This window comes from Takifugu flavidus, chromosome 2 (assembly GCF_003711565.1).
Source record: "Takifugu flavidus isolate HTHZ2018 chromosome 2, ASM371156v2, whole genome shotgun sequence".
Taxonomy (NCBI): Eukaryota; Metazoa; Chordata; class Actinopteri; order Tetraodontiformes; family Tetraodontidae; genus Takifugu; species Takifugu flavidus.
In genome coordinates this window covers 19,603,796-19,628,484 of record NC_079521.1, presented here as the reverse complement: position 1 = coordinate 19,628,484, position 24,689 = coordinate 19,603,796, and the positions used below count along the sequence as shown (strand labels likewise).

Here is a 24,689-nt window from a genome sequence, read left to right as displayed (position 1 = left end):
CTCTTTAAGAAGCCTCCAGTTGATCTAAAATGCTGCAGCCAGAGTTCTGACAGGTATTGACCACAGAGGTCACATGACTCTTGTAATGGCGTCGCTTCATTGGCTGCCCGTTAAATTTAGAATAATTTTTAAAACCCTTCTTTTGACCTACAAGGTCCTCAGGCCTAGCTCCATCCTACCTGGAGGAGCTAGTGATACCTTACCAGCCCAATAGACCGCTCCGCTCTCAGAATGCTGGTCTACTTGTGGTTCCCAGAGTTTCCAGGAGTAGAATGGGGGGCCGAGCATTTAGCTACCAGGCCCCCCTGCTATGGAACCAGCTCCCTGTCCAGGCCCCCATGCTATGGAACCAGCTCCCTGTCCAGGCCCCCCTGCTATGGAACCAGCTCCCTGTCCAGGTACGGGAGGCTGACTCCATCGCTACTTTTAAGATCAGACTCAAAACCTTCCTCTTTGAAAAAGCTTATTGTTACTAATTCAGTAGTTCCAGTTACTATCATAGACAGACAAATTATCATACTTAGGGGGTCGTCTAATCGTAAGGTCACATCTTAGCTGTGCTGTTATAGGCCGAGGCTGCCGGGGTCCGGAAACATGATCACCTGACAGGCCTCTGTCACTCCACTGGGTCATGGTTTCCTCTCCTCTCCTCTCCTTTCCTCTCCTCATCAAGCAGAATAGTTATGGTGATTCTTGTGTAGTTTTTCTGCTGAAGTGATTGTACATCATATATTTTGTGTGTGTTTCTGTGCTCTGTGCCTCTCCTCTCCTCTCCTCTCCTCTCCTCTCCCCCTCCTTCTCCTTTTCCTCTCCTCTCCTTTCCTCTTTCCCCTCCTCCTCTTCTCCTTCTCCTCTCCTCTACCTCCCCTTCACTCTACTTCTCCTCTCCTCTACCCCTCTCCTCTCCTCTCCTACCTATCCTATCCTCTACCTGTCCTCCCCCTTCTCCTCTCTCTTTACCCAGCCGGCCATCAGCAGGAGGGTCCCCCTACATGAGCCTGGTCCTGCTCAAGGTTTCTTCCTGTTAAAGGGGAGTTTTCCTTGCCACTGTTGCTTGTCTGGGGTCAGGCCCTGGGATTCTGGAAAGCGCCTTGAAACAATTTTTGATTGTATAAGACGCTATATAAATAAAGATTGATTGATTGATTGAAATACTAAACCCTAAAGATTCTGAAGGCATGATGTAAAATAGTAACGTATAATACAGACATTTGAAGAGACAATTAAGAGAATGTTTCCATGCTTAGAAGAGTGGCCGAGGAGCCATTTAGAACTTTATAAAGATGCATTGTGTGATACCAGGAACTAATTTAACTTCAAGGCGAAGCTGCTTCTGCTTTGTCGACCATCGACTGATCTCCTGAAAGTCCACCAGCGCTTTTTAAAAACTGAATTTTTCATCTATGGAGGGAGTAGACGGCAGATGTTTCCACAGATGCTCTTCACCAGTGGTCAGTGAGTGATGCAGCAGATGAGCGGGAGTTGACTGGCTTCAACCAGCTACGTCTCAATGTCTCCAGCCCATAGTGTGGATTCTCTACGAGATCAGACAGCAGCTTCACTCCTGAATCCTGCAGCTGGTTCCGACTCAGGTCCAGTTTTCTGAGATGGGAGGGATTGGACCTCAGCGCCGAGGCCAGAGAGCCACAGCTGATCTCTGATAAACTGCAGTCCCTTAATCTAAATAAAGAAGGGAAAGTTTTATAAGGTTATAAGTGAAACCAGTATTAATCTGAAAGGTTAATCAAAGGCATGATCTGTAAATATTTCATTTAGTTACAGGTTAAAAAATGATAGTAATATGTAATTACCACAATTCCAACCTCTCAGGTTTGCACTGTTCCAGAGGAGAATATATATTGTTCTGGCCCTCACTCTTCCCAGGTTCTCCCACCTCTTTCCCTCCCATCTCATCATGGAGATCCATCTCACCTGTGGCTCATCTTTAAAGGCACAACCTGTCTTAGATGACTTCCTGTCTCCCTCACCATCTCCCTCCTCGTTGGCTGGTGTCTACCAGGCACCCTCACCTAGTTTTGTCTAATTTTGGTTACCATCTGTCGGCTTTTTCATTGTCCTTAAATCAATTTATCATGAATAAGTGGTCCCCGTGTGGCCCTCCCTCCTGAAGGAACTGGGCACAACACACACACTCAGAAAGTGTGAGGACCCTCGGATGGAATAATGGACATTTTTGAGAATGGTGTTTACCTCAGAGTTCCAGTCGGCAGTTTGGAAAGTGGAGAAAACCACAGAGCAGCTTCACTCCTGAATCCTGCAGCTGGTTCCAACTCAGGTCCAGTTCTCTGAGATGGGAGGGATTGGACCTCAGCGCCGAGGCCAGAGAGCCACAGCTGATCTTGATAAACTGCAGTAAAGCAATCTGAAAAATGCAGGATAAGGTTATACGGTGCAGGTCTGCATGTTATCTGCGTCAGTACTAAACCTACGTTAGTTCTTAGTTGGGTCAGACCTGAATTCACGATATTACAAGGAATTTCTTTAATGTGGTGCATCACAGCAGTGTTGAGAACAGCCTCACTTCACCATCTTAGCAGCTGGTATATAGGTAGAAAAATGAAGACTGACCTGAGCCTCTCCAGTTTACAGTTTGGACTCTTCAGTCCAGAACAGAGCCGCTTCACTCCTGAATCCTGCAACGTGTTGAAGCTCAGGTCCAGAAACCTCAGATGGGAGAGGTTGGACTTCAGAGCTGAGGCCACAGAATCACAGCTGGTCTTGGATAAACTGCAGCGACTTAGGCTAAAATAACAATTATTTTGAGAGAAGACAAATAAAAATCAACATGTACCAGAGCAAAACACAGCTTCCAAGCAACAAACCTCTCGTCCTGCACCGGCTTATCTGCGTATGTTCCTATTTTGGGTTCTTTCAGGGCGGTTGGACAAGATCTCCAGCGTATGTAAAGTGTGTGTGGGTCAAAATACCTTCCAGGTTTGTGAGACCACATTTCTCAATAGCACTCAACTCTTGTCAGGAGTTGGGACAAAGCGACCCACTCCTGATAGCTTGTGGGCGATGCTGCACCGACCCTGCAATCCCTACACTCTCTGGTGAAACCAAATCAAAGGTTTTAGACACTGCTGGATGCTGGAAGGGTGGCTATAGTCTGGACGCATCGTTCCCCTGGCTGCACATTTCTCCAACAATGATTGGCAGCTGGTGTCACTTGTTCTCCAGATGAGAGAAGGAAAGAGAGCCACCCCACAGTGTGTTTGATTGCCCCACTGCAAGCTCAATGCTGCCAGAAAACATTGCAGGAGCATCAATTCCCCTCAGGGCATCAACAAGGACCTCAGGAAAAGGTGCAGCTGCCACCTACTAGAGACAAGCACACTGAGCTGAGAGTCAAAGCCCTCTCCTCCCAAGAGAAGAGCTTGTTTGTTGGAGGCTCTTCTGGGCGATACCTGGTGCCACAGCTCCAGCTCAGCCCGTCTCTGGAGCTGAGGTGGAGCTGAGCAAGTTTCATGGTTCTCCACCACTTCCTCTCGCTGAGGACCTTCTCAGCTGGTGGTTTCTGCTCCACCTTCCAAGTTGAGCAGGTGATACTTCTGCATTCCTGCCACCAGTGTCTCTGCAGAAAGAGTCTTCTCTACTGTTTTATATTATATTGTATAAAATTAGGATTTTTGGCTGATGTCTTAGATGTTGTTGACTAAGAGCAGGTTTTTCTTTAATAACATAGAAAGATTCGATGAGAAGAGCAAATGTATTATTTTATGAGCTACTTCCACTACTATTATAGACACATACTTCCATATTGTCTTAGATTGCAAGCTGCATTTATTGCATCGTTCATAGAAAGTCATATTGTGAGGAGAAAAACTCAAATAAGGTCATTTTCTTTAATGACCATTACAACAGAAGGAGGCGATGAACAAACAGATTTATATAAAAATGTGTGAAAACTTATGGATGGAAACATTTTTAGAATGGTTGCATTGTGTAGAATCGGTGTAGAATCAACTTGTTGACTTCTGATTTGGACTCCAATGGAAGTGAGGTGCAACAATTGTGGATGCTGAAAGCTTCAGATCTTCATGAAGGTTTCTGTGGTTGGACTGACCTGCTGCCCCTTTAAGAGGGAGGCAGGTTTGGGCTTCTGGCTGGAATGAAGCCACCTAAGATGAGAATGACTGCAGGCTTTCGGTACCAAGGTTTAACAGGGTGCTCACTTCACACTTGGCTTTTCTCTTTTTTGGGATGGCTTTTCTCAGTAGAGAAGGGGCATGGCACACTGCAGCAGCTTTCTTTTTGGGTTTTCTAGTTTTCCTTCTGATCTTTAAAAGACAGGAAGAACCATTTTTGATTGGTCCGAATGTTTGGGCGGTTTTGTGGCCAGCCTAAAATAAAACAAGACAAATCTACAACTGATACTTCCTTTCTAGTCATTGATGACCATCCTCACATGGGACAGATTTCCACAACCAATTTAATACTGCAAATCTGTCCTGTGTGGTCTTTTTTCTGAGAACTGTAACACTACGTTTATAACAAAGATCAAACATGGAAACAGTTATTGTCTAACTAGTTACACCTGGGAAAGTACTGGATCATCTCTGACTGACCTGAGAGTCTCCAGCTTACAGAGAGGATCCTGGAGAAAACCACAGAGCCGCTTCACTCCTGGATCCTTCAGCTGGTTCCAACTCAGGTCCAGAACCCTCAGATGGGAGGGATTGGACCTCAGCGCCGAGGCCAGAGAGTCACAGCTGATCTCTGATAAACTGCAGTCACTCAGTCTGGATAAGGAATCATGGCAAGAAATGATCTCTTATTGGAGGAAAAGTCATATTACACTTGCTCAAAATCATTATTTAATTTTATTTCATTATTAATCAGGGCCTTGGAGTCAGGAGAGCTCTGGCCCCCCACTGATAAACTGGGATATTACAGCAACAACATAGTTAAAAAGTATCAATAAAATTGACTTTCAATGGCTCATTTCAATTCATACTAAACTTCTCTTCTCCAAAAGTCAATGGAGTTTATCTTGAAGCCTTTCATTATTTAGTTGTTATGTCGAAGATAAAAGAAAGCTGACCTGAGAGTCTCCAGCTGACAGTTTAGACTCTCCAGTCCAGAACAGAGCAGCTTCACTCCTGGATCCTGCAGGTCGGTCTCAGTCAGGTCCAGAACCCTCAGATGGGAGGGATTGGACCTCAGTGCCGAGGCCAGAGAGTCACAGCTGATCTTTGATAAATTGCAGTGTGACAGCCTGGAAAATGAATAAATGGGGCAAATAAAAACCCATTTCTAAATATGAAAATGAAGAGAAAAGCAGAAAATGTAAAGAAATTTAGAAAAGACCAACAGAGGCCTCCTGACCTGAGCGTCTCCAGCTTACAGAGAAGATCCTGGAGAGCACCACGGAGCTGCTTCGCTGCTGGATCCTTCAGCTTGGCCTCACTCAGGTCTAGAACCCTCAGATGGGAGGGATTGGACCTCAGCGCAGAGGCCAGAGAGTCAAAGCTGATCTCTGATAACCTGCAGAACCCCAGCCTGGAAAAGGAATAAATGGGGCAAATAAAAACACATTTCTAAATATGAAAATGAAGAGAAAAGCAGAAAATGTAAAGAAATTTAGAAAAGACCAACAGAGGCCTCCTGACCTGAGCGTCTCCAGTCTGCAGTTTGGATGCATCATTGCAGAAGACAGTAACTTTACGTCAGCATCTCTCAGGCTTTGGTTCCAGCTTAAGCTCAGCTCCCGTAGATGAGAAGGGTTCGACCTCATTGCTGAGGCCACAACTTCCCAATGACTCTTTGAAAGAAAACGACCAGACAGTCTGTTGTGTATGAAACAAAAATAGTGAGTCAAACTTGGGATTTATAATCAACTTATCTGAGAATCTACCTCACCACAAATGTAGCTCATTTCCTGGAAAAGCTAAATTCACACCGTAGAGCAACAGTTTGAACGACCATCAGATCTGAAATGCAACTGAATTATTCTACATTTGTCTTATTTTAGAACAGCTCATAATTACTCAATATTTTAAAATGATTATAGCAAATGGTTTTAAAGAAGCGTGCATCTTTTTATCTGTCTATCGGCTCTTGGATATTTTGCATTTCATCCAATTTGTACGATTGTGCGTCAAGTCTTAATTCAGCGATCCGATCGATGACATCAGAGTCTCTGGTGGCATCGATTGCCCTCAGCTTCTGTTATATCTGCCTGTTTCCCTTCAAATCATTTTCACTGCACCTTTTGTTGCTAGTGATGAAGTTGCCACCTAACGGGTGTGGAAGGGTCCAACAACTTTGTGGGTCACATAAAGGCTCCAAACGGAACCGCCACAAAGACCTAAAACACCCATTTAAACCAACGAGGCCGGCTTTGTTTTTACGTTGAACAAATGAAGCAAAATAGTCACGTGTCATTAGTTAAAATGTGTTTTCCTGTCGTTAGAATACGATGTATACAAACAAACAAAAGTTATTTAATGACATGACAGTAATTTCATGATAGTAAGTTAACTTGTGGCTCCTATTATTCCTGCCTTATGTTGGTTTGTCTGGATTGACCTTTGAACTTATATCCAGCCAGTGTTGAACATTTCTGGATAAATTGTTGTTTTTTTAATTTATGGACGCTGCAATGGAGATAAAGAATTGAAGGAATGACCACTGGAGGGGGTATTGCTACCTGACATGATCCACTCGCTTGATTTAAACGCCGATGTCCGGCCCCAGAAATCTTACTTACACGACCTTCCTGCAGTTCCTCACAGCTGGAATCAGGCGACGTCGTCCCTCATCTGAGGTGTTGTACTGCTGCAGGTTCAGCTCATCCAGAGCCTCCTCTGACATCTGCAGCAGGTAGGCCAGAGCTGAACAGTGGATCACTGACAGTCTCCTCTTTGATATCTCCCCTGACTTCAGGAACTCTTGGATCTCCTGATGGACTGACTGATCCTTCATCTCCATCAGACAGTGGAAGATGTTGATGCTTCTGTCTGGGGGAGATTCATCACTGTTCACCTCATTCAGGTTGTTGAGGACCTTCTGGATGGTTTCTGGGTGGCTGTTCCTCTGATCCAACAGTCCACCCAAGATCCTCTGATTGGACTCCAGAGAGAGACCATGAAGGAAGCGAACAAACAAGTCCAGGTGGCCATTTTTACTTTCAAGAGATTTCATTAGTGCTCTCATGAGGAAGACATCAAGAGATGTGACTGGATCGTAATTTAACAACCAGCAAACCAGGAAAAGCGGTTTTGTTTAGAATACTTTAGGAACTGATTATAACCGCTGTGTCTTTCCTGGTTTGTAACGGTGGTGGAACATGTAGACGGCAGCCAGAAACTCCTGAATGCTCAGATGAACAAAGCAGTAGACTGATTTCTGGAAGATCACACTCTCTTCTTGAAGATCTCTGTACAAACTCCTGAGTACACCGACACCTCGGAGACGTCCAGTCCACATCGCTCCAGGTCTTCTGAGTAGAACATGATGTTTCCTTTCTCCAGATGTTCAAACGCCAGCCGACCCAACTTCAGAAGGAGTTCTTTATCAGCCTCAGTCAGTTCCTCTGGTCTCTGCTTTCCTCCATACTTCTGCTTCTTCCTCTTTATCTGAACCCTCAGGAAGTGTGAGTAGAGGTCAGTCAGGGTTTTGGGCAGCTCTCCTCTCTGGTCTCTGGTCATCATGTCCTCCAGAACTATAGCAGTGATCCAGCAGAAAACTGGGATCAGACACATGATGTGGAGGCTCCTGGAGGCCTTGATGTGTGAGATGATTCTCTTGGACAGATCTTCATCACTGAACCTCCTCCTGAAGTACTCCTCCTTCTGGGAGTCAGTGAAGCCTCGTACTTCTGTGATCCTGTCAACACACGAGGGAGGAATCTGATGGGCTGCTGCAGGTCTGGAGGTGATCCAGATGAGAGCTGAGGGAAGCAGGTTCCCCTGGATGAGGTTCACCAGGAGCACCTCAACTGACGATACTTGTGTGACATCAGAGATGAGCTGATGGTTGTTGAAATCCAGTGAAAATCTGCTTTCATCCAGGCCATCAAAGATGAACAGAAGTTTCCAGACAGTCAGATCTTCTGCTCTGATCTTCTGTAATGTTGGATGGAAAACATGAAGCAGTGAGAGAAGACTGTGCTGCTCATCTCTGATCAAGTTCAGCTCCCTGCATGAGAGCGGAAGCACCAGACTGATGTCTTGGTTCTCCAAACCTTCTGCCCAGTCCAGACTGAACTTCTGCACTGAGAAGGTTTTTCCAACGCCGGCGACACCGTTGGTCAGAACCACTCTGATGTGTCTCTGTTGCTCAGATAAGACTTTGAAGATGTCCTGGCACTTGATTGGAGTGTCCTGGATGTTCTTCTTGGAGGTTCTCTCAAGCTGTCTCACCTCATGTTGTGTGTCCACCTCCTCACTTTGTCCCTCAGTGATGTAGAGCTCAGTGTAGATCTTGTTCAGCAGGGTTCCACTTCCTGCTTCATTAGTTCCTTCAGTCACATGTTCACATCTTCTCTTCAGACTGATCTTATGACCTTCTATCACCTCCTGCAGATCACTTCCTGAACATAAGTAAACCAATGATTTCCATCTATAATAAATCATCAACACAACTACAAATTCATGACATCACAAATTAAATCTCATATTGAACAGTTTTACTTTGTTTGGGCTTCATTTCAGCATCTCCAGATCTGCTTCCAGATTGTGAACAAGAGGACTCTCCTGGTGGAGCTGACTGGTCCCAGTTTGATAGGATGTGCTCCCCCCTCTCACTATGAAACACATCTCTATTAGTCCTTTGATTTATAGGATGAAAAACCTGATCAAGACTCAATATTGTTCCAGCATTTATGTCTGAATTCATCTTTCAGTTTAAACCTGATTCTTGTTTCTAATCAACAATATTCACATTAAGTCTGTAACTATATGACTGTCTGAGTTTAAGTGTTAAACATCTCCAATAATAAACTCACAACCTGCTGCTGTTAATGTGACTAACAGCTGGCACACAAACACATCATCACGCTTTAGTTTTCTTACATTTTCTCTGAACTTCTGAATTCTATTATTACACCTTTGGACCGGTCACTCTTCAGGGACACAGCTGGGCACTGTGGACTCTGCTCTGTCCTCGTCCATCCTGAGGAAACATCAGAAATAGTGATGAGACTGTGATGAAGGTAAATAATCTGTAGAGGTTGTAGCTAAATAATCCCAATTCACTGCATTTTTATCAAACAGGAACATTTCTAATCCATTCTGATAACAACTGAATCAATAAATCAATGATGTATCTGTATAATTTTCATGTTTTCAGAGTTTAAGCTGCTTTTTTTAACTGTTCCCTGCAGTGAGAAAAGAACTGGCATCTTTTCCAGCCCCTCATCCTGCAGCACTGAATGTGCTCTAAAGTTCTTTCCAGAGCAAACGTCTCTGCACTTGCAGCAACATGTTGTAGTCATGGATCCGTGAGGAGAACCGGATACAGGAAACGCCCCCACTTTGATCCCAAAGCCCAACTGGTGGCCAACGGTGGTCCGGCAACGACGGGGACGCTGGTCCATCGGGCCGACAACACTGGTTTTCCACAGGCCAACATGGTGAAAGGACTGTGCACCGTTTCATTTTAAAGAGCTGATGAATTTCATTTTTCACGATAGTGGAGGCTAATACCTACAAAATGATGTTTTGTATGGTTGTGAAATGTTCTAAGGCAGAGTTGTGGTTCAGAAAACCTTACTTTAAAGGTGAGCCTTGAGGTCCAATACCGAAGTTTTCAGGGAGGTCTTTGGACCTGTCGCTCTTCATGGACACACAGCTGGACACTACGGACTTTGCTCTCTCTTCCTCTTCCATCACACATTCGCTCATTTTTAAATGTGAGTCTAAACGGTTAAGCAGGAACAGTCTGCTGACACAGAAAAGAAGATTAAAGAACATGATTCTCAGCATGAAGACAAGCAGAGGTCTGTCCAATGACGTATTGTCGGCTCATTCACATCAAAATCTATTATATGATGTAACCCTGTACGTCATACATGCCACATATATATTCGAAAAAAGTTTTGGGACATCTTAAAAGTTTACACCATGTTAAACATAAAATAGTTGTGGAAAAAATGTTTCTCCTGGGTGTTTCAAAAGGTGCGGTGGCATAGACGGACGCACACAAATACAAATTAAATCATTTTTTATCTGGTTATGGTTTACAAGAAAACCTAAATTCTTTCAAGATGTCAGTTCTCAACATTAAATTCAACAAATAAGATGAGAATGCATTCAAAACTAAACAGAAATATGTCATCACATCATCAAAGTGGGTCAAATGCAGCATCATCTTCTGTCATCTCAGACAGGATTCCAAGAAGAGGATCTTCATTTTCAACAACGCACCTTGACATCTCATCATGGCTCGTCTGTCAGATTACAAGCAGCTTTTTTTGATCAGGCGCATCATGTTTCTCACGAACACATGATGGTGCTGGAAAAAACATTTGTAGCCTGACCTAGAGGTCAAAACTCTGCATGGCGTGCACAGCTACTAGTTGCAGCTGGTGGTTGTGGCGGAGGAGATCCCAAACATATCTAGCAAGCTTGTTTTGGAGCAGAGCTTGTCCACCACCTCTGACCCCACTCATCACAGAAGTCCCACCATATCCATGGCCAGGTGTGTTGGCAGCATTGGAGCCAGCCTCAGGAAAAAGGTGTGTCAATATCTCAGAAGTGATGATCAAGTTGCCACAACCCAACAGAAGTCAAGCAACCCAACATGCTGAATAGAATAGATGACACACAGCAAAGGGCAAAAAACACCCAATTCTGCTCAGACTAATCTGATCTGACCACATGTACAGGACCAAAAATATCAAAACACCATGGGTTTAGGTTTCCTTTCGTTTTCTTGACTGCTTCATTCAAAACAGAACAAATTTCATAAATCCATAATAACAAATTCATATTCCACAAAGACCCAGTTGTTAAAACAATAAAATGGAATGCCTTGATCTCTCCCTCTTTACATACTCTCCTTTTTTAAATAAAGGATTGATTGTCCCCTGGTGGAGGGACAAAGAGAGGAGGCTAAAACTGTCGCGTTTGTGTCCCTCTTTCCGTGGATTTTTCCACTAACTGCAAATAATATTGTCGACTTATTGTGAGTATTAAAATGTGCTTCCTCACCCTCTAAAATGTTGGCTCAGGGTTAGCGGAAAACGCAGTTAGAGGAAACACGCTACAAAGTTTGATCATCCGTCACAACATTCCCGTCGACCAGCCGCAATGTGCGTCCGAAACACGCGCACGCTCATTGCGAACACGCAGCTTATTAAGCCGCATCTCGCAGCGGAACATTGATTCGAGACGACAGCAGTGAAAGAACCAAATGCTACCTGAATATTAGAGGTTTTCCATCAGGGCTCGGTCACTCAAAATGGAGCCCGAAGTTGAGAACTTTCACTTTCGCTTCTTCTTCCTCTACACGTCACGTGTTTGTGTTTTGATCGCGTCATATCCAGCACAAGCGCCTCTCTTCAGAACAATTTGGTCCACGTTTTAACTGAAATACTGGGAAACAACTGGAGTTCGTCTGACAGATGTTCGTTTTTGGGTGCGGAATCAAACTGTGTCAACTTTTTGATCTATAGGATCCCCTCTGGTTCAAAGTGTCCCTATAGGATATTGACAGTAGTGACCTTTTGGGGGCTGCACACACCTCTTAATGGTGACGGCACCAACGGAGCTGATCCAGTTGTCATCAGCTGGCCAGTCTGACTCCAGCTCATTAGGGGAAATTTGCTGATCTGGAGGAGAAGCTTTCAAAACTTGATGGGCTGGGGGGGAAATGACTGTAATTTTGGAATCAGCGTGCCAATTTTATTTTTAATCAGAATAATTTAGAATAATTTCAACAGGATATTTTCAAATTGTTCCCCAGTGTAACTTCACCTGAAATTGTGGACTCCAGAATATCACCATTAAATCCATTTAATCACTTAATACCTGTGGAATTTGAGCCGTGAGAAAAATATCTCCCATCATGATTTCCAGAATTTTTCATCAATACCTGAGATTCTTCGAAAGCTTCGCTGGTGTTGGGTTTTTATTGCTTCTGCTTCATTTTCAGGCGCAGTTCTTTTACTTTTAAATCAAATCAAATCATCTTTATTTGTAATGTCTGTTGTAGTCAAACTTAGTGCTATGCAGAATCCCAGGGCCTAATCCCTAACAATCAACAGGAAAATCTCCCCTTTAACAGGAAGAAACCTTGAGCAGGACCAGGCTCATATGGGGGGGGGGCTCCTGCTGATGGGGGGGGGGGGGGTAGGGAGAGAGGAGGAGAAGGGGGAGGACAGGTAGAGGAGAGACAAGGTAACTAGTAAGTTAACTTGTGGCTCCTATTATTCCTGCCTTATGTTGGTTTGTCTGGATTGACCTTTGAACTTATATCCAGCCAGTGTTGAACATTTCTGGATGAATTGTTGTTGTTTTTTAATTTAAGGACGCTGCAATGGAGATAAAGAATTGAAGGAATGACCACTGGAGGGGGTATTGCTACCTGACATGATCCACTCGCTTGATTTAAACGCCGATGTCCGGCCCCAGAAATCTTTACTTACACGGCCTTCCTGCAGTTCCTCACAGCTGGAATCAGGCGACGTCGTCCCTCCTCTGAGGTGTTGTACTGCTGCAGGTTCAGCTCATCCAGAACCTTCTCTGACATCTGCAGCAGGTAGGCCAGAGCTGAACAGTGGATCACTGACAGTCTCCTCTCTGATTTCTCCCCTGACTTCAGGAACTCTTGGATCTCCTGATGGACTGACTGATCCTTCATCTCCATCAGACAGTGGAAGATGTTGATGCTTCTGTCTGGGGAGATTTCATCACTGTTCACCTCCTTCAGGTTGTTGAGGACCTTCTGGATGGTTTCTGGGTGGCTGTTCCTCTGATCCAACAGTCCACCCAAGATCCTCTGATTGGACTCCAGAGAGAGACCATGAAGGAAGCGAACAAACAAGTCCAGGTGGCCATTTTTACTTTCAAGAGATTTCATTAGTGCTCTCCCGAGGAAGTCATCAAGAGATGTGACTGGATCGTTATTTAACAACCCAGCAAACCAGGAAAAGCGGTTTTGTTTAGAATATTTTAGGAAGTGACTTATAACCGCTGTGTCTTTCCTGGTGTAACGGTGGAACATGTAGACGGCAGCCAGAACTCCTGAATGCTCAGATGAACAAAGCAGTAGACTGATTTCTGGAAGATCACACTCTCTCTCTTGAAGATCTCTGTACAAACTCCTGAGTACACCGACACCTCGGAGACGTCCAGTCCACATCGCTCCAGGTCTTCTGAGTTCATGCAGTCCAGAGGGGAAGACGCCGCGCTGCTGGAGGACACTGACTGGACACTTGACCTTGCATTTTTAACGGACATTACTGGGAAACGGAACAGTTTGAACTGGGAGCTGCAAGGCAAAGGTGAGACTGTTGCTGATAGGATCAGTGCTGTAAATGCATTTAAAGCCAAGATGAACATTTTCTCTATGCATTTACAGACAAAAGGTGCTGCACTTCCCCTCTGTGCAGGTGGTGCTGAAAGACAACGCTTCTGCATGTGAGGCTTTGGACTAAAGCGCAGAAAAGTGCTCTCAGCTCATAAAAAGACTTGGGCAGGAGTTTGAGAACAGGTTTTGTGACCTGGATCAGCTTGAGCCATGTGTGTCCTTCATTTCTAACCCTTTCATGAACGTGGACATATCATGCATTGCTCAGCAGTTCAGTGCAACCTTCAGCCTGGATGCTGCACAGATGCAAATTGAAATTGTAACATTGTGAAATGAGCTGCAGCTCAAAGCCTCTCAGGCTGCACCAAACTTTTGGTGCCTTGTTGACACAGAAAAGTACAGTGGTGTATGTACAGCAGCTATGAAGGTTGCAAGCCTTTTTGGTTCGACCTCTCTTTGTGAATCAGCCTTTTCTGACATGAACTTCATCAAGAACCAACACAGAAGACGCCTCCCTGATGCACATCTGCCAGACTCACTCAGAGCTGCACTGTCAAGTTCCCCACCAGAGGACAACACACTGGTAACCGCAGCAACGCCAGGCTTCCCCCCAACGGACAAAGAAACGGACACCAGATTTGGTGTCTCCTTCAGAATTTGTTAAATGTGTTTGTAAAATGGATCAATTGTTTATGTTAAAATGTTAATGTGAAAAAATCTGCAGACTTAAGTGTAAAGTTCAAAACGTAATCAGATTTATTTTAAAATCTGAAAGTTTATCTTTGTATTTTACATGATTTATTATTTGTATAAACGTGGTGCAAAGTAATTCATGATTTGTTAAAAAATGTCAGTGGCTGGTAAAAATGGGACATTGGGATTTCCTAGGACTGTTGTAGAAGTGATCATTTTAAAATGGTTTTGAACATTTATTTCAATTTGAAAAACACTTGCACTAAGACAAAATATAGAAATAAAGTGTTGCATATTTATATTTATCTGTTCCCGATCTTGTTAAATCATTGTTGATATTGATTGTGAGAAATCATTAACATGATCAGTGTCTTTGCAGAGATGAATATCATTAACTATTAATGACATTAGTTAAAGGTAAATTGAGCAAATTGGCTATTTCAGAAGTGTGTATCAAACTGGGAGCCCTTCACATGATTCAGTACCCAGGAAGTAGCTCTCCGTCTCAGAAAGGTTGGTGACCCCTGCACTAGACTATATGAGGTCATTTTAAAATGTTTCAATGAACATTGGATCAGTCTGGCCCTCGGCTTGGAGCTACATTTTTTATTTGGCCCTCCGTCCATTTGACTTTGACACCCCTGATTTAAATGAATCAGGATGTTTCCATCAGTGGTTAAAAATCCGATGAATGTGATCATCAAAATGCACAAATTCTGTCTTAAATCAGTATCAGCCGTCTTTGTTCATTTAAATATATGGAGCAGTGATCCAGGATGAAACGTTGCTGTTGTCCAAGATTACTGACTGATCCATGATGTGTAACAGATTTCTATTATATCGATTAACCTGAATGTTTACATTGGAATTTGACAGAAATCTGCAGAATGTAAACTGTATAAAAGTTACCTTTCACAGAAACAGTTGCAGTCTCATTATGGGCTGTAACTGTAGGAGCTCCAGCTTATGTCATTAGAATCTACATGATTCAGTTTATTCATGCTTTTAGTGCTCTTTTGACTGGATTTTACCAGGTAAAAATGGACCTTTTCTGCCCCCAATAAAGAGTTCCTCTGTGTTCTAAGAGTTTAAAGAAATGCATTTAAAAAACTTAAAAGGAGGCCAGATGTTATGCTCAAGAGGACTGGCGGTCAAGTGTGGCGGAACCCCAAAGAAGGCAGACAGACACGGGAATTAAAAGTAACTCAGACGATTTTAATGAAAAAAGAAGGACAGGAGGGAAGAAACCAAATGAGGAGGGAGGCCGAGACTAACTATAGGGGGCGTGGGGGAATGTCTTGGATGCAGATGTTGGATTTAAATGAAGTGTCAATCGTGAGGGTGTGTGTGTGAATGCGTGAGTGCGTGTATGAAATATCAGTGGAGGGGGTGTTGTACATGTGCGTGATGCGGCAGACGAACCAAGTCCAAGATCCGGGGGCGAGAGTCTGTGGGGGAGTCCAAGTGTCCAGAGGCCAGGGGAAATCCGTCCGAGGAAGGGGAAGAGGAAGAGGGGCTAGGAAGGTTGCAGAGGAGCAGGGGGAGACGCTGGAGAATGCTGGGAGTCGCTGGGAAACGCAGGGAGACACAGAGAGGCGCTGGGGAGCCTGGAGAGATGCTGGGTCGACGGTACGTGTTGCCAAAACACCAGTTAGATCAAGCACTGGCCTGAGTGCAGAGGGGCCTTTTATGGGTGCAGAGTCGTTTGGGCGGATTGGGTGCAGCTGGAGGAGAGGGCCCAGGTGGTGGTGGTTGAGCTGATTGCACAGGAGGAGGTGGGGCCAGAGTAGGAGTCACAACACCAGATTTCCTACAAAAGCCTGGTTTGACCAGCAAGTCTGGCTCATTTACAGTTATTGATGAGCTCTTTTTCTGTGATATCTGCCATTTAAGTCCTAAAAAGCTATTAAGGGTCGTTTTCCTTCCACTTCTCAATCACCGATGTGTCCAACTTCACCGGACCTGCCCAAAGGTTCCCGTTTCTGTCATCCTCGCAAAAACGGACTAAAAGGACGCTTCTCCGGGTCATCCAGCTCACGGTGTCCAGGCAGCTCACTTTCTCTGTCGGGTAGACGATCTTCCCACAGCGGGCGCACTGAGGGTTCATCCTCGGAACCTCCTCCGCGGTCTCCTCCGCTTCTTTAAAACAGATATAGTTGCCGTCGCCGGCAGCCGAGCGCCACAAGTTCCAGCAAACGTTTGACAACCAGCAGCGACGACAAAATGTAGAGATACAAGTCAGTAGGAGACAGACGGAGCCTCTGTGGACGCACGAAGGAGCCGCGTCCGGGCTGGAGACTCGCTGATGCTGCGCTGACAACCACCGTCAGTGACAAGCTAGCGAGAGTTAGCTCACGAGACCGGAAACTAGCGACAGGAACCGGAAGTAAACAAAGGAGCAGACAACTTTGCGTTCAAGTTTCATTCAAATATGCAAATAAAGAGTCAAATAAAAAATACATTTAAACTTTACAGAAAATATAAAGACTCATCAACTTTATTTATACCCAAAATGTAGTCATGTAGTTATGTAGTCATTACATAAACTTCCTCATGCAAATATTTACACTGTATGATATTAAACTATTAGAATTACACAAATGTATTTTTAACTTATGCCAAAATGTACATGTAAAAATGTTTTGATCCTCAGTCACATAACACAAAGCAGATAAACACATAAGGAAACACAGTAAAGTTTCAAATTTAAAAAAATATCAAATATATTCACAAAAATAAGCATAAAAATTAAATTGAGAATCTGTGACTGTGTACTTCGCAATCCCTTGCTTATTCTAAGATTATTCTTTTTCTTATTTTAATTATTCCGTTTTTAGAATAGTTTATGGTTGAAGCCAGAACCTCTGAACGGAGGCAAAGCTTGACATGCGGAAAATGGGTGAGCTTCTTAATCACAGAAGAGGAATTTTAAAGTCTTGTTTAATGTGAAGAGGGATAAATAATTAAACTATTAGACTATTTCAGACACTTTCAGCCTCAGCTGTATCTTTTATTATTATTTATTTTATTTTTTTTACAAAAAGCATCTTTACTCTTTGGCCTTATCTACTGTCTGTTGTGTTTCTAATTTGATCCAGCTGGTTGTGTTAGCTTTACCTGTGCAGAGGTTCCTGCTACAATCAGGAACAAACTCCACTTGTTTATTCTCACAGTCTGCTGATAAAATCTATTCTTGTTCTCCTAAAGCTGCAGAAAGCAGCAGTGGGCCTGACTTCATGCTGCACCTCCAAACCTGAGAATGGAGCTTTATTGCTAAACAGGATTTGGGTTTTTTTTGTCCGTGCTAAATGGAAAGTGTTTGTCCTTTGGTGGTCCAACAGGACAACGATTTGGATGGATGGATGATTTGACGTTATTGAGAATAAAAACAGCTGAAAATGGAAGCGGAGATGTTTCAGAGCACCAGAGTTCAGAAAGAGTTTCTAATCAAACACCGCTTTTATCTTTCAAAATATGGTTTCAACCCATTTAACATGATCAAACAGTCATAACAATGAACAAGTATCACTTGTCCTGTTATTTATACTTGAATTCGTTATGTTTAATACATTTCCGTGTGTGTACAACCATCTCCTCAGCAACGATGCCCAATGCAACGTGGCCTACTACTGCAACGTTCTGGTGGATTCAACAGGTCTCTGCTACTGGTTACCACCCGCCATCTTCAGATCGTCCTGCTCCATCAGCGTCAAATATTTCCCCTTTGACTGGCAGGACTGCACGCTCAAATTCACGTATGCACGGGCAGGATTTTTCATTGTTGTTTGAAACGCAGACAAACTCTGACATGATGTTTTAAACTGAGCTGAGTCAAGATTTTATAGAATCTAAACACATATGAGAGGAGAAAAAGGTGCAAAAATAAAATGCACGGTGCAGCTAAACTCTCCCAGTAGGAAAAAAGGCTTTTTAAATTCTGAACTGCATTTCCCACGTTGCCTTGCAGCTCTCTAACGTACAATGCCAAAGAGATCAGGTTGCTCCTGAAGGAAGAAATAGTCAATGAAACCAAGTGGATGGTTAAATGGATCATTATTGATCCTGCAAGCTTTACAGGTAACCAAGTAAAGATTAATTTCCATTTATTTTTATTTTTTACTGCATACAGTCCTGGAGCTTGTTGGGGACTTTCAGTGTACTGGATGCTGTTCATACATGCAGAGAAGTTGTTTTCATCAGAGCCTGAGCCTTCAGACTGGCTGCAGCTCCAACCACACTGACAGTCATAACTTCATCACTTGTGTCTGAACTCTGGCTTTGACCAACAGAGAATGGTGAGTGGGAGATCATCCACCGACCCGCCAAGAGAAACACCTACAAACACATTCCCATGGAGAGCAACAAGCATCAGGACATCACCTTCTACCTGGTCATCAGACGCAAACCTCTCTTCTACGTGGTCAACATCATCATCCCCTGCGTGCTCATCTCCTTCCTGGCCTCGCTGGTCTACTACCTGCCCGCAGACAGTCAGTGCAGAGTCACAGAACGTATTGAAGCCAGCGTCAGGCAGATTAACAGTCTGGGACCTTTTCAGAATCACAACTACATGAACTGAGTTAACCTTCAACAGCACCCAAAGAATCAGACATTATAGCTGAATATCACGTCAGCACGGGACAACACAGCTAATAAAGCAGCAAACATCGGTAGTGGGCGGAGCTGAGGGGCCGCCATTAATCGAGAAACATAAATTAGCTCCCCAACAGATTTTTGAATATATTTTAAAAAGGATAATAAAAAGTATGTGTGTGTGTGTGTGTAGGTGGTGAGAAGATGACACTGTCCATCTCGGTGCTGCTCGCTCAGTCTGTCTTCCTACTCTTGATCTCTCAAAGGCTCCAGAAACATCCACGTCCGTTCCTCTTATTGTGAAGTAGGTAAACGCACCATTTACTCCACATCACTTTAACTCTGAATTAGATATATTCTGCTTCTCCAAACTATATATACATTAGGGCTGCAGAACCAGGTGACAACCGGCTGAGATTTAAAAAATGGAAAACATCTGAGTGTGTTTGTGTGTTGAAGATATTTGATGTTCATCATGGTGGTGGTGACGGTGGTGGTGCTGAACTGTGTGGTCGTCCTCAACCTCCACTTCAGGACGCCGAGCACGCACGTCATGTCTGAGTGGACCAAACAGGTAAGACACACACATCCTGTTGTCCCTTTGTTGAACAGATGAACATCAGGATACATGAACATGTGACTTGATAACATGAAAGAGGATATATGAACACGTGACTTAATAACACATGAAAGAGGATATATGAACCTTTGACTTAATAACATATTGTAAACTATTATTGTATGCTGTGAGCTATGGCCAACTATTGTTGAGTTTATTTAATATGGTTTTGTTAGAAATAGGTAATGACATGTATGACTTATTTATTATTAATTTAATTAGTTCTAAAGGTAACTATTTCCTACAGGGTCTGTAGGGAGTAAAACAATAAAAGTATCAAGTAAAATAAGGATAAGACATAAAAAAGCATGAGAACATAAAAGAAATTAAAAATAATCAGAAAATCAATTAAAGGCCTGATTAAAAAGGTGTGTCTTGAGCCTCTTTTTAAAAATCTCAACAGTCTCTGCGGCCCTGAGGTTCTCCGGCAGGCTGTTCCACAATCGGGGACCATAATAACTGAAGGCCGCTTCCCCGTGCGTTTTAGAGCTTACTTGTGGAATGGTTAAAAGGCCGGTGCCAGAGGACCTCAGAGTCCGCGAGGGTTGATAGAATAAAAGCATGTCTGATAAATAAGTCGGGCCAAGACCATTAAGACATTTAAAAACGAATAAAAGAACCTTAAAATCGATCCTGAAACGCACGGGTAGCCAATGCAGCGATTCTAAAACCGGTGTGATGTGCTCCCGCCCTCTGGTCCTCGTCAGCACCCGTGCAGCTGAGTTTTGAATAATTGTAGGTTAGAGATGCTCTTTTTGGGAAGACCAGAGAGCAGGGCATTACAATAATCTAAACGACAGGAGATAAAAGCGTGCATCAGCACCTCCGTGCTGGCCTGAGAGAGAAATGGGCGGACTCTGGCTTTATTCTTCAGGTGGTAAAAACCTACCTTTGTTATGTTTTTGATGTGTGGGATAAAACTAAGCTCAGAGTCAAAGATCACACCCAGATTTTTTACAGATTGAGATGGTTTAAAATCCTTTAATTTTGGTACAAGTTTCTCTCTCTGACCTTCAGGACCAATAACTAAGACTTCTGTTTTGTCCTGGTTGAGCTGTAGGAAGTTTTCTGCCATCCATGACTGGATATCTAGAATACAGTTAAAAAGGGCATCAACTGGCCCTGTGTCACCAGGAGCCACGGCGATGTACAGCTGTGTATCGTCAGCATAGCTGTGGAAGCTGATGCCGTGGCTCCTGATGACGTCCCCAAGAGGAAGCATGTAAAGATTAAAAAGGGTTGGACCTAAGATTGACCCTTGGGAACCCCACATTTTGTCTCATGGATTCTCGAGGAGCATGTATCCATACTTACAAAGAAGCTTCGATCAGTAAGGTAGGAGGTGAACCAGTTAAGAACAGTACCAGAGAGGCCGACCAGGTTCTTCAGTCTATTCAATAAAATATGGTGGTCTACTGTATCAAAGGCGGCGGTCAGATCCAGCAGAACCAACACCGTGAGCTTTTTGTTATCTAAGTTGCACCTGATGTCGTTTAAAATCTTTGAAAGGGCTGTCTCTGTACTGTGGTTCATCCTAAAACCAGACTGATGCCTCTCTAAAATGTTGTTAGACTTTAAAAAATCATTCACTTTGTTAAAAACAAGTTTTTCTAAAATTTTACTTAAAAATGGTAAGTTGGATACAGGCCGATAGTTATTTAAAACGCTGGGGTCTAGATTGCTCTTCTTCAGAAGGGGCTTCACCACTGCCGTTTTAAAGGAGGTGGGGAAGACACCCGTCTGAAGAGAGCAATTCATCATATATAGAAGATGTTCCTCAAAGATTCCATAAAATGTTTTAAAAGACGGTGTGGGAATTGGGTCTAAAAGGCAGGTTGTGGGCCTTACTGGGGAGAAAATTCAACCAAGTGTCCTTGCATCAACCAGGACAAAACTCTCCAGTGTCTCCTAAGGTGAAAGCAATGATCCAGGAGTGTTGGTGATTAAAATTTGTTGGGATAAAAGACTGGATCTAATAGCATCGATTTTACTCCTGAAGTGGTCTGCAAAGGTCTCGCAGAGGGTGTCAGTTGTTGTTGTAGGACACCTGTTAAAATTACCAGTGGTTAAAAGCTCAATTGTGTAAAATAGAAATTTGGGGTTGTTTTTATTGTCGGAGATTAGTTTTTTGAAATGAGAAGTTCTTGCTTGCTTGATTGTGTTATTGTAGATTTTAAGGTATTGATAAAATATTTCTTTGTGAATGGTCAGCTTGGATTTCCTCCACCTCCTCTCAGCACTCCTGCAGGATCTTTTCAGTTTTCTAATTTCTTCATTTCTCCAAAGTGTTGCACATTTTGTTCTTACTGTTTAGGGTTAGTCTGCCTGATGAAGGCCAAAACCAGCCGAAACGTCGTACGAGGCTGATCTCAGCTAAGGCCAAGAAGGCCTAATTTTTGGAAACCCCACCACCTTCGCCCCAGGGGAAAGCCAAACTCTTAAACCTATCCCAGCCAGTGCCTCGGGGGGAACCAGGTGCAATCACTCCATCTAATTTTTGGAGCCCAATAGCTAACCCCCCACCTATCCTAACCCTAACCCCGAATCTATCTGTCCTAACCCTAACCAGCCTTAATTTGATACAATGTCCGATTGATCCCTAACCCTAACCTAACCCCCCAACTCCAACCCTAACCCCAACCTTCAGCCTCCTTATAGTGGCTCCCGATGGCCATGACAAAAAAACATGGAATGTTTTTTTTTCTTTTTTTCTTTTATTATGGTCATTATGTGTTCATTTTGTTGCACAATTCCCCTAGGGTTTTAGTTGATACCATCTAAATAAAGTTTTTTAATTATTTTTTTTATAATTTGTCACTTTAAATATATGTCACATCAACGTCAGCAGCCGTCGCCTTCACTTGCTGGTGGTACCACGGCGGGAACCCCTACCACTGTAAGCATGAAAAGAGCCCAAAAAAGAAAAGATTCGGAAGAAAATAGAGAGTTTAATGCAGCGTGGACATCTGCTTTTGCATTCACCGCCAATGACGCTGGCTTACCTGCGTGCTTGATATGTGGCGAGAAACTATCAAACAACAAAAAAAGTAACGTTGAAAGACATTTTCAAAGCAAGCATTTAGCATTTGCTGAAAAATACCCAACCGAAGATGAGCGCCAGAGAGCAATTTCGGAATTGCAACGACAAGCTGAAGAGAGAAAACTATCTTTCAAAAAATGGATCAGCTCTCCACAGTCAACTACAGCTGCTAGTTTTTTGGCAGCTCAGGAGATCGTGAAGAGGGGTAAGCCGTTCACAGATGGAGAATACATAAAAGAAACGTTTATTCAAATATCAGAGCATCTATTCTCCGATTTTAAAAACAAAAATGAAATTGTTCAGAAAATTAAAGACATGCCTCTCTCTGCAAAGACTGTTAAGGACAGGACCATTAAAATGGCAGCAAATATCAGTAGTAAGCAAATTGATGATATTAATTCAGCTCAAGCATTTTCAATTGCCTGTGATGAGTCAAGTGATGTAAACGATATTGAGCAGATAGCACTGTTATGCAGGTACGCCAATGCTAATGGGCCGCAGGAAGAACTGATTGAACTCATACCGCTTAAGGGCCAAACTCGGGGGCAGGACATTTGTGATGCTGTTGTGAGTTGTCTAAAAGATAAAGGGATAAACACCACTCACCTAGTGTCGGTATCTACTGACGGGGCGCCAAGTATGAGAGGAGCACAGAAGGGCTTTGTGAATTTACTTCAAAAGTCACTGGGCCGAGATCTGATGACGTTTCACTGCATTATCCACCAAGAAGCACTTTGCGCACAAACATTTCCCCCTGAATGTGTGGAAGTAATGAACCTTGTTATTAAGATAGTGAACAAAATAATTGCGAATGGGTTAAGCCACCGACAGTTTTGTTCGTTGTTAGAAGAAGTCGAAAACACGTATTCAGATCTCCTGCTGCACAACAGAGTCCGGTGGATGTCCAGGGGGGAGGTGCTGAAACGCTTCGCTGCCTGTCTGGAGCACGTAAAAACCTTCTTGGGAAATAAAGGCCTTGGGTATCCTGAACTGGAAGACCCATCTTGGCTGGAAAAGTTTTACTTCATGGTGGACATGACAAGTTACTTGAACATGCTGAATAAAAATCTCCAAGGACAGGGAAGCACGGCACTGCACATGCTGGAGGAGATTTTGGCATTTGAGCGCAAGATGACAGTGTTCGCCAGAGATGTACAAAATGGCACGCTCTCTCACTTCCCCTCCCTAAGAGAGTTCAAAGAAGCAAACAATCACATAAATTGTGATTATTTCCACCGTGCCATTACTGCAATGCAAGCTGCATTTGAAAAAAGGTTCAGTGAGTTCAGAAAGGAGAAACAGACTCTCTCTTTCCCTGTCGCACCACTGAACAGCGACCCATCCCTGCTGAACACATCCGCATTCACAGGAGTAAGTAAGCCTGATCTAGAAATTGAACTGGCCAATATTGCGGATAAAGTTTTGTGGGTTAACAAGTTTAAATCCCTGTCAGCGGATCTTGAAGAAGTCGTCCGTCAGAGGGCTACTCTCGCTAAAGAGCACAAATGGAGTGATATGGAAAAACTACCCCAACCCTACAAACTTATTTTTGCAACATGGAATGCCATTCCCGACACCTATATCAACATGAAAAGGTGTGCATTTGGAGTCCTATCCATCTTTGGCTCAACTTACTTATGCGAGCAAGTTTTCTCAAGCATGAACATTATAAAGTCCAAATACCGCTCCCGCTTCACCAGCGAGACTCTACAGTCCTGCGTGAAGATGAAAGTCACATCTTACAGCGCCGACATAGGGAAGATCTGCAGGGAAATGCAGACACAGAAATCTCACTAAACAGGTAAGAGGAACATAATTTAATAAGCTATTTTTTCAAAAAAATCCTCATACTCAGAACTGATGTAGTTTTTTTTGTATTTTAAGGTGCGTCCATTGATCACTGGCTGGCTGCCAACAAACCCGAAGAGGACGGGAGAACGCATGGGTTACTACTATTAAACATATGTATATATACATATATATATTAAAGTGGGCTTGTTTGTTGTATTCACTGGTTTCAACTGTTAAAATTTAAATAAAGATTATGCGGGAAGAGCAAAGGAGGGGGACTAATCATCTACACCAACAACCGTTGGTGTAACCCTGGCCATGTCTCTGTGAAGGCGGTTTTGTGTTGCCCAAATCTGGAACTGTTAGCCGTTAGTATGCGGCCATATTACCTGCCCAGGGAGTTCAGTCACGTGATCGCCCTGTGTGTGTACATCGCCCCCACGGCCAACGGAGCAA

The 24,689-nt window shown here is 43.5% G+C and overlaps 3 protein-coding genes across 6 annotated transcripts in view; 1 reads left to right on the top strand and 2 right to left on the bottom strand.

Annotated features, from left to right (window-relative positions):
* Positions 1–1,155: 1,155 nt before the first annotated feature.
* Positions 1,156–13,335, bottom strand: LOC130521652 (ribonuclease inhibitor-like). Of its 2 annotated transcripts, XM_057025374.1 has the most exons (6): positions 12,614–13,335; positions 5,634–5,810; positions 5,066–5,239; positions 4,590–4,763; positions 2,590–2,763; positions 1,156–1,680 (listed from the first exon to the last, which is right to left on the bottom strand). In XM_057025374.1, exons 1-6 carry the CDS (start codon positions 13,327–13,329, stop codon positions 1,443–1,445), a joined length of 1,653 nt encoding a protein of 550 aa, XP_056881354.1. In that variant the 5' UTR covers positions 13,330–13,335; the 3' UTR covers positions 1,156–1,442. The 2 variants fall into 2 exon arrangements, with proteins under 2 accessions (XP_056881354.1, XP_056881355.1); XM_057025375.1 differs by lacking the exon at positions 5,066–5,239 and having other exon boundaries at positions 12,614–13,333.
* LOC130521653 (NLR family CARD domain-containing protein 3-like) overlaps positions 7,314–24,689 on the bottom strand; it is a 195,463-nt gene continuing 178,087 nt past the window's right edge. The window contains exons 2-6 of one of the 3 annotated variants that reach the window (XM_057025378.1): positions 10,392–10,414; positions 9,739–9,906; positions 9,039–9,138; positions 8,658–8,770; positions 7,314–8,557 (exon numbers count right to left, since the gene is read on the bottom strand). In XM_057025378.1, coding sequence (XP_056881358.1) covers positions 7,380–8,557; positions 8,658–8,673 — 1,194 coding nt within the window. In that variant the 5' untranslated portion in view covers positions 8,674–8,770; positions 9,039–9,138; positions 9,739–9,906; positions 10,392–10,414 and the 3' untranslated portion in view covers positions 7,314–7,379. Of the gene's footprint in view, positions 8,558–8,657; positions 8,771–9,038; positions 9,139–9,738; positions 9,907–10,391; positions 10,415–11,386; positions 11,963–24,689 lie in introns of those variants that run through there. The other 2 variants (XM_057025376.1, XM_057025377.1) reach the window with 2 other exon arrangements.
* On the top strand, positions 22,706–24,479 carry LOC130521654 (general transcription factor II-I repeat domain-containing protein 2A-like). Its single transcript, XM_057025380.1, has 3 exons — positions 22,706–23,813; positions 23,896–24,243; positions 24,327–24,479. The coding sequence occupies exons 1-2, from the start codon at positions 22,758–22,760 to the stop codon at positions 24,031–24,033; spliced, it is 1,194 nt and encodes a 397-aa protein (XP_056881360.1). The 5' UTR covers positions 22,706–22,757; the 3' UTR covers positions 24,034–24,243; positions 24,327–24,479.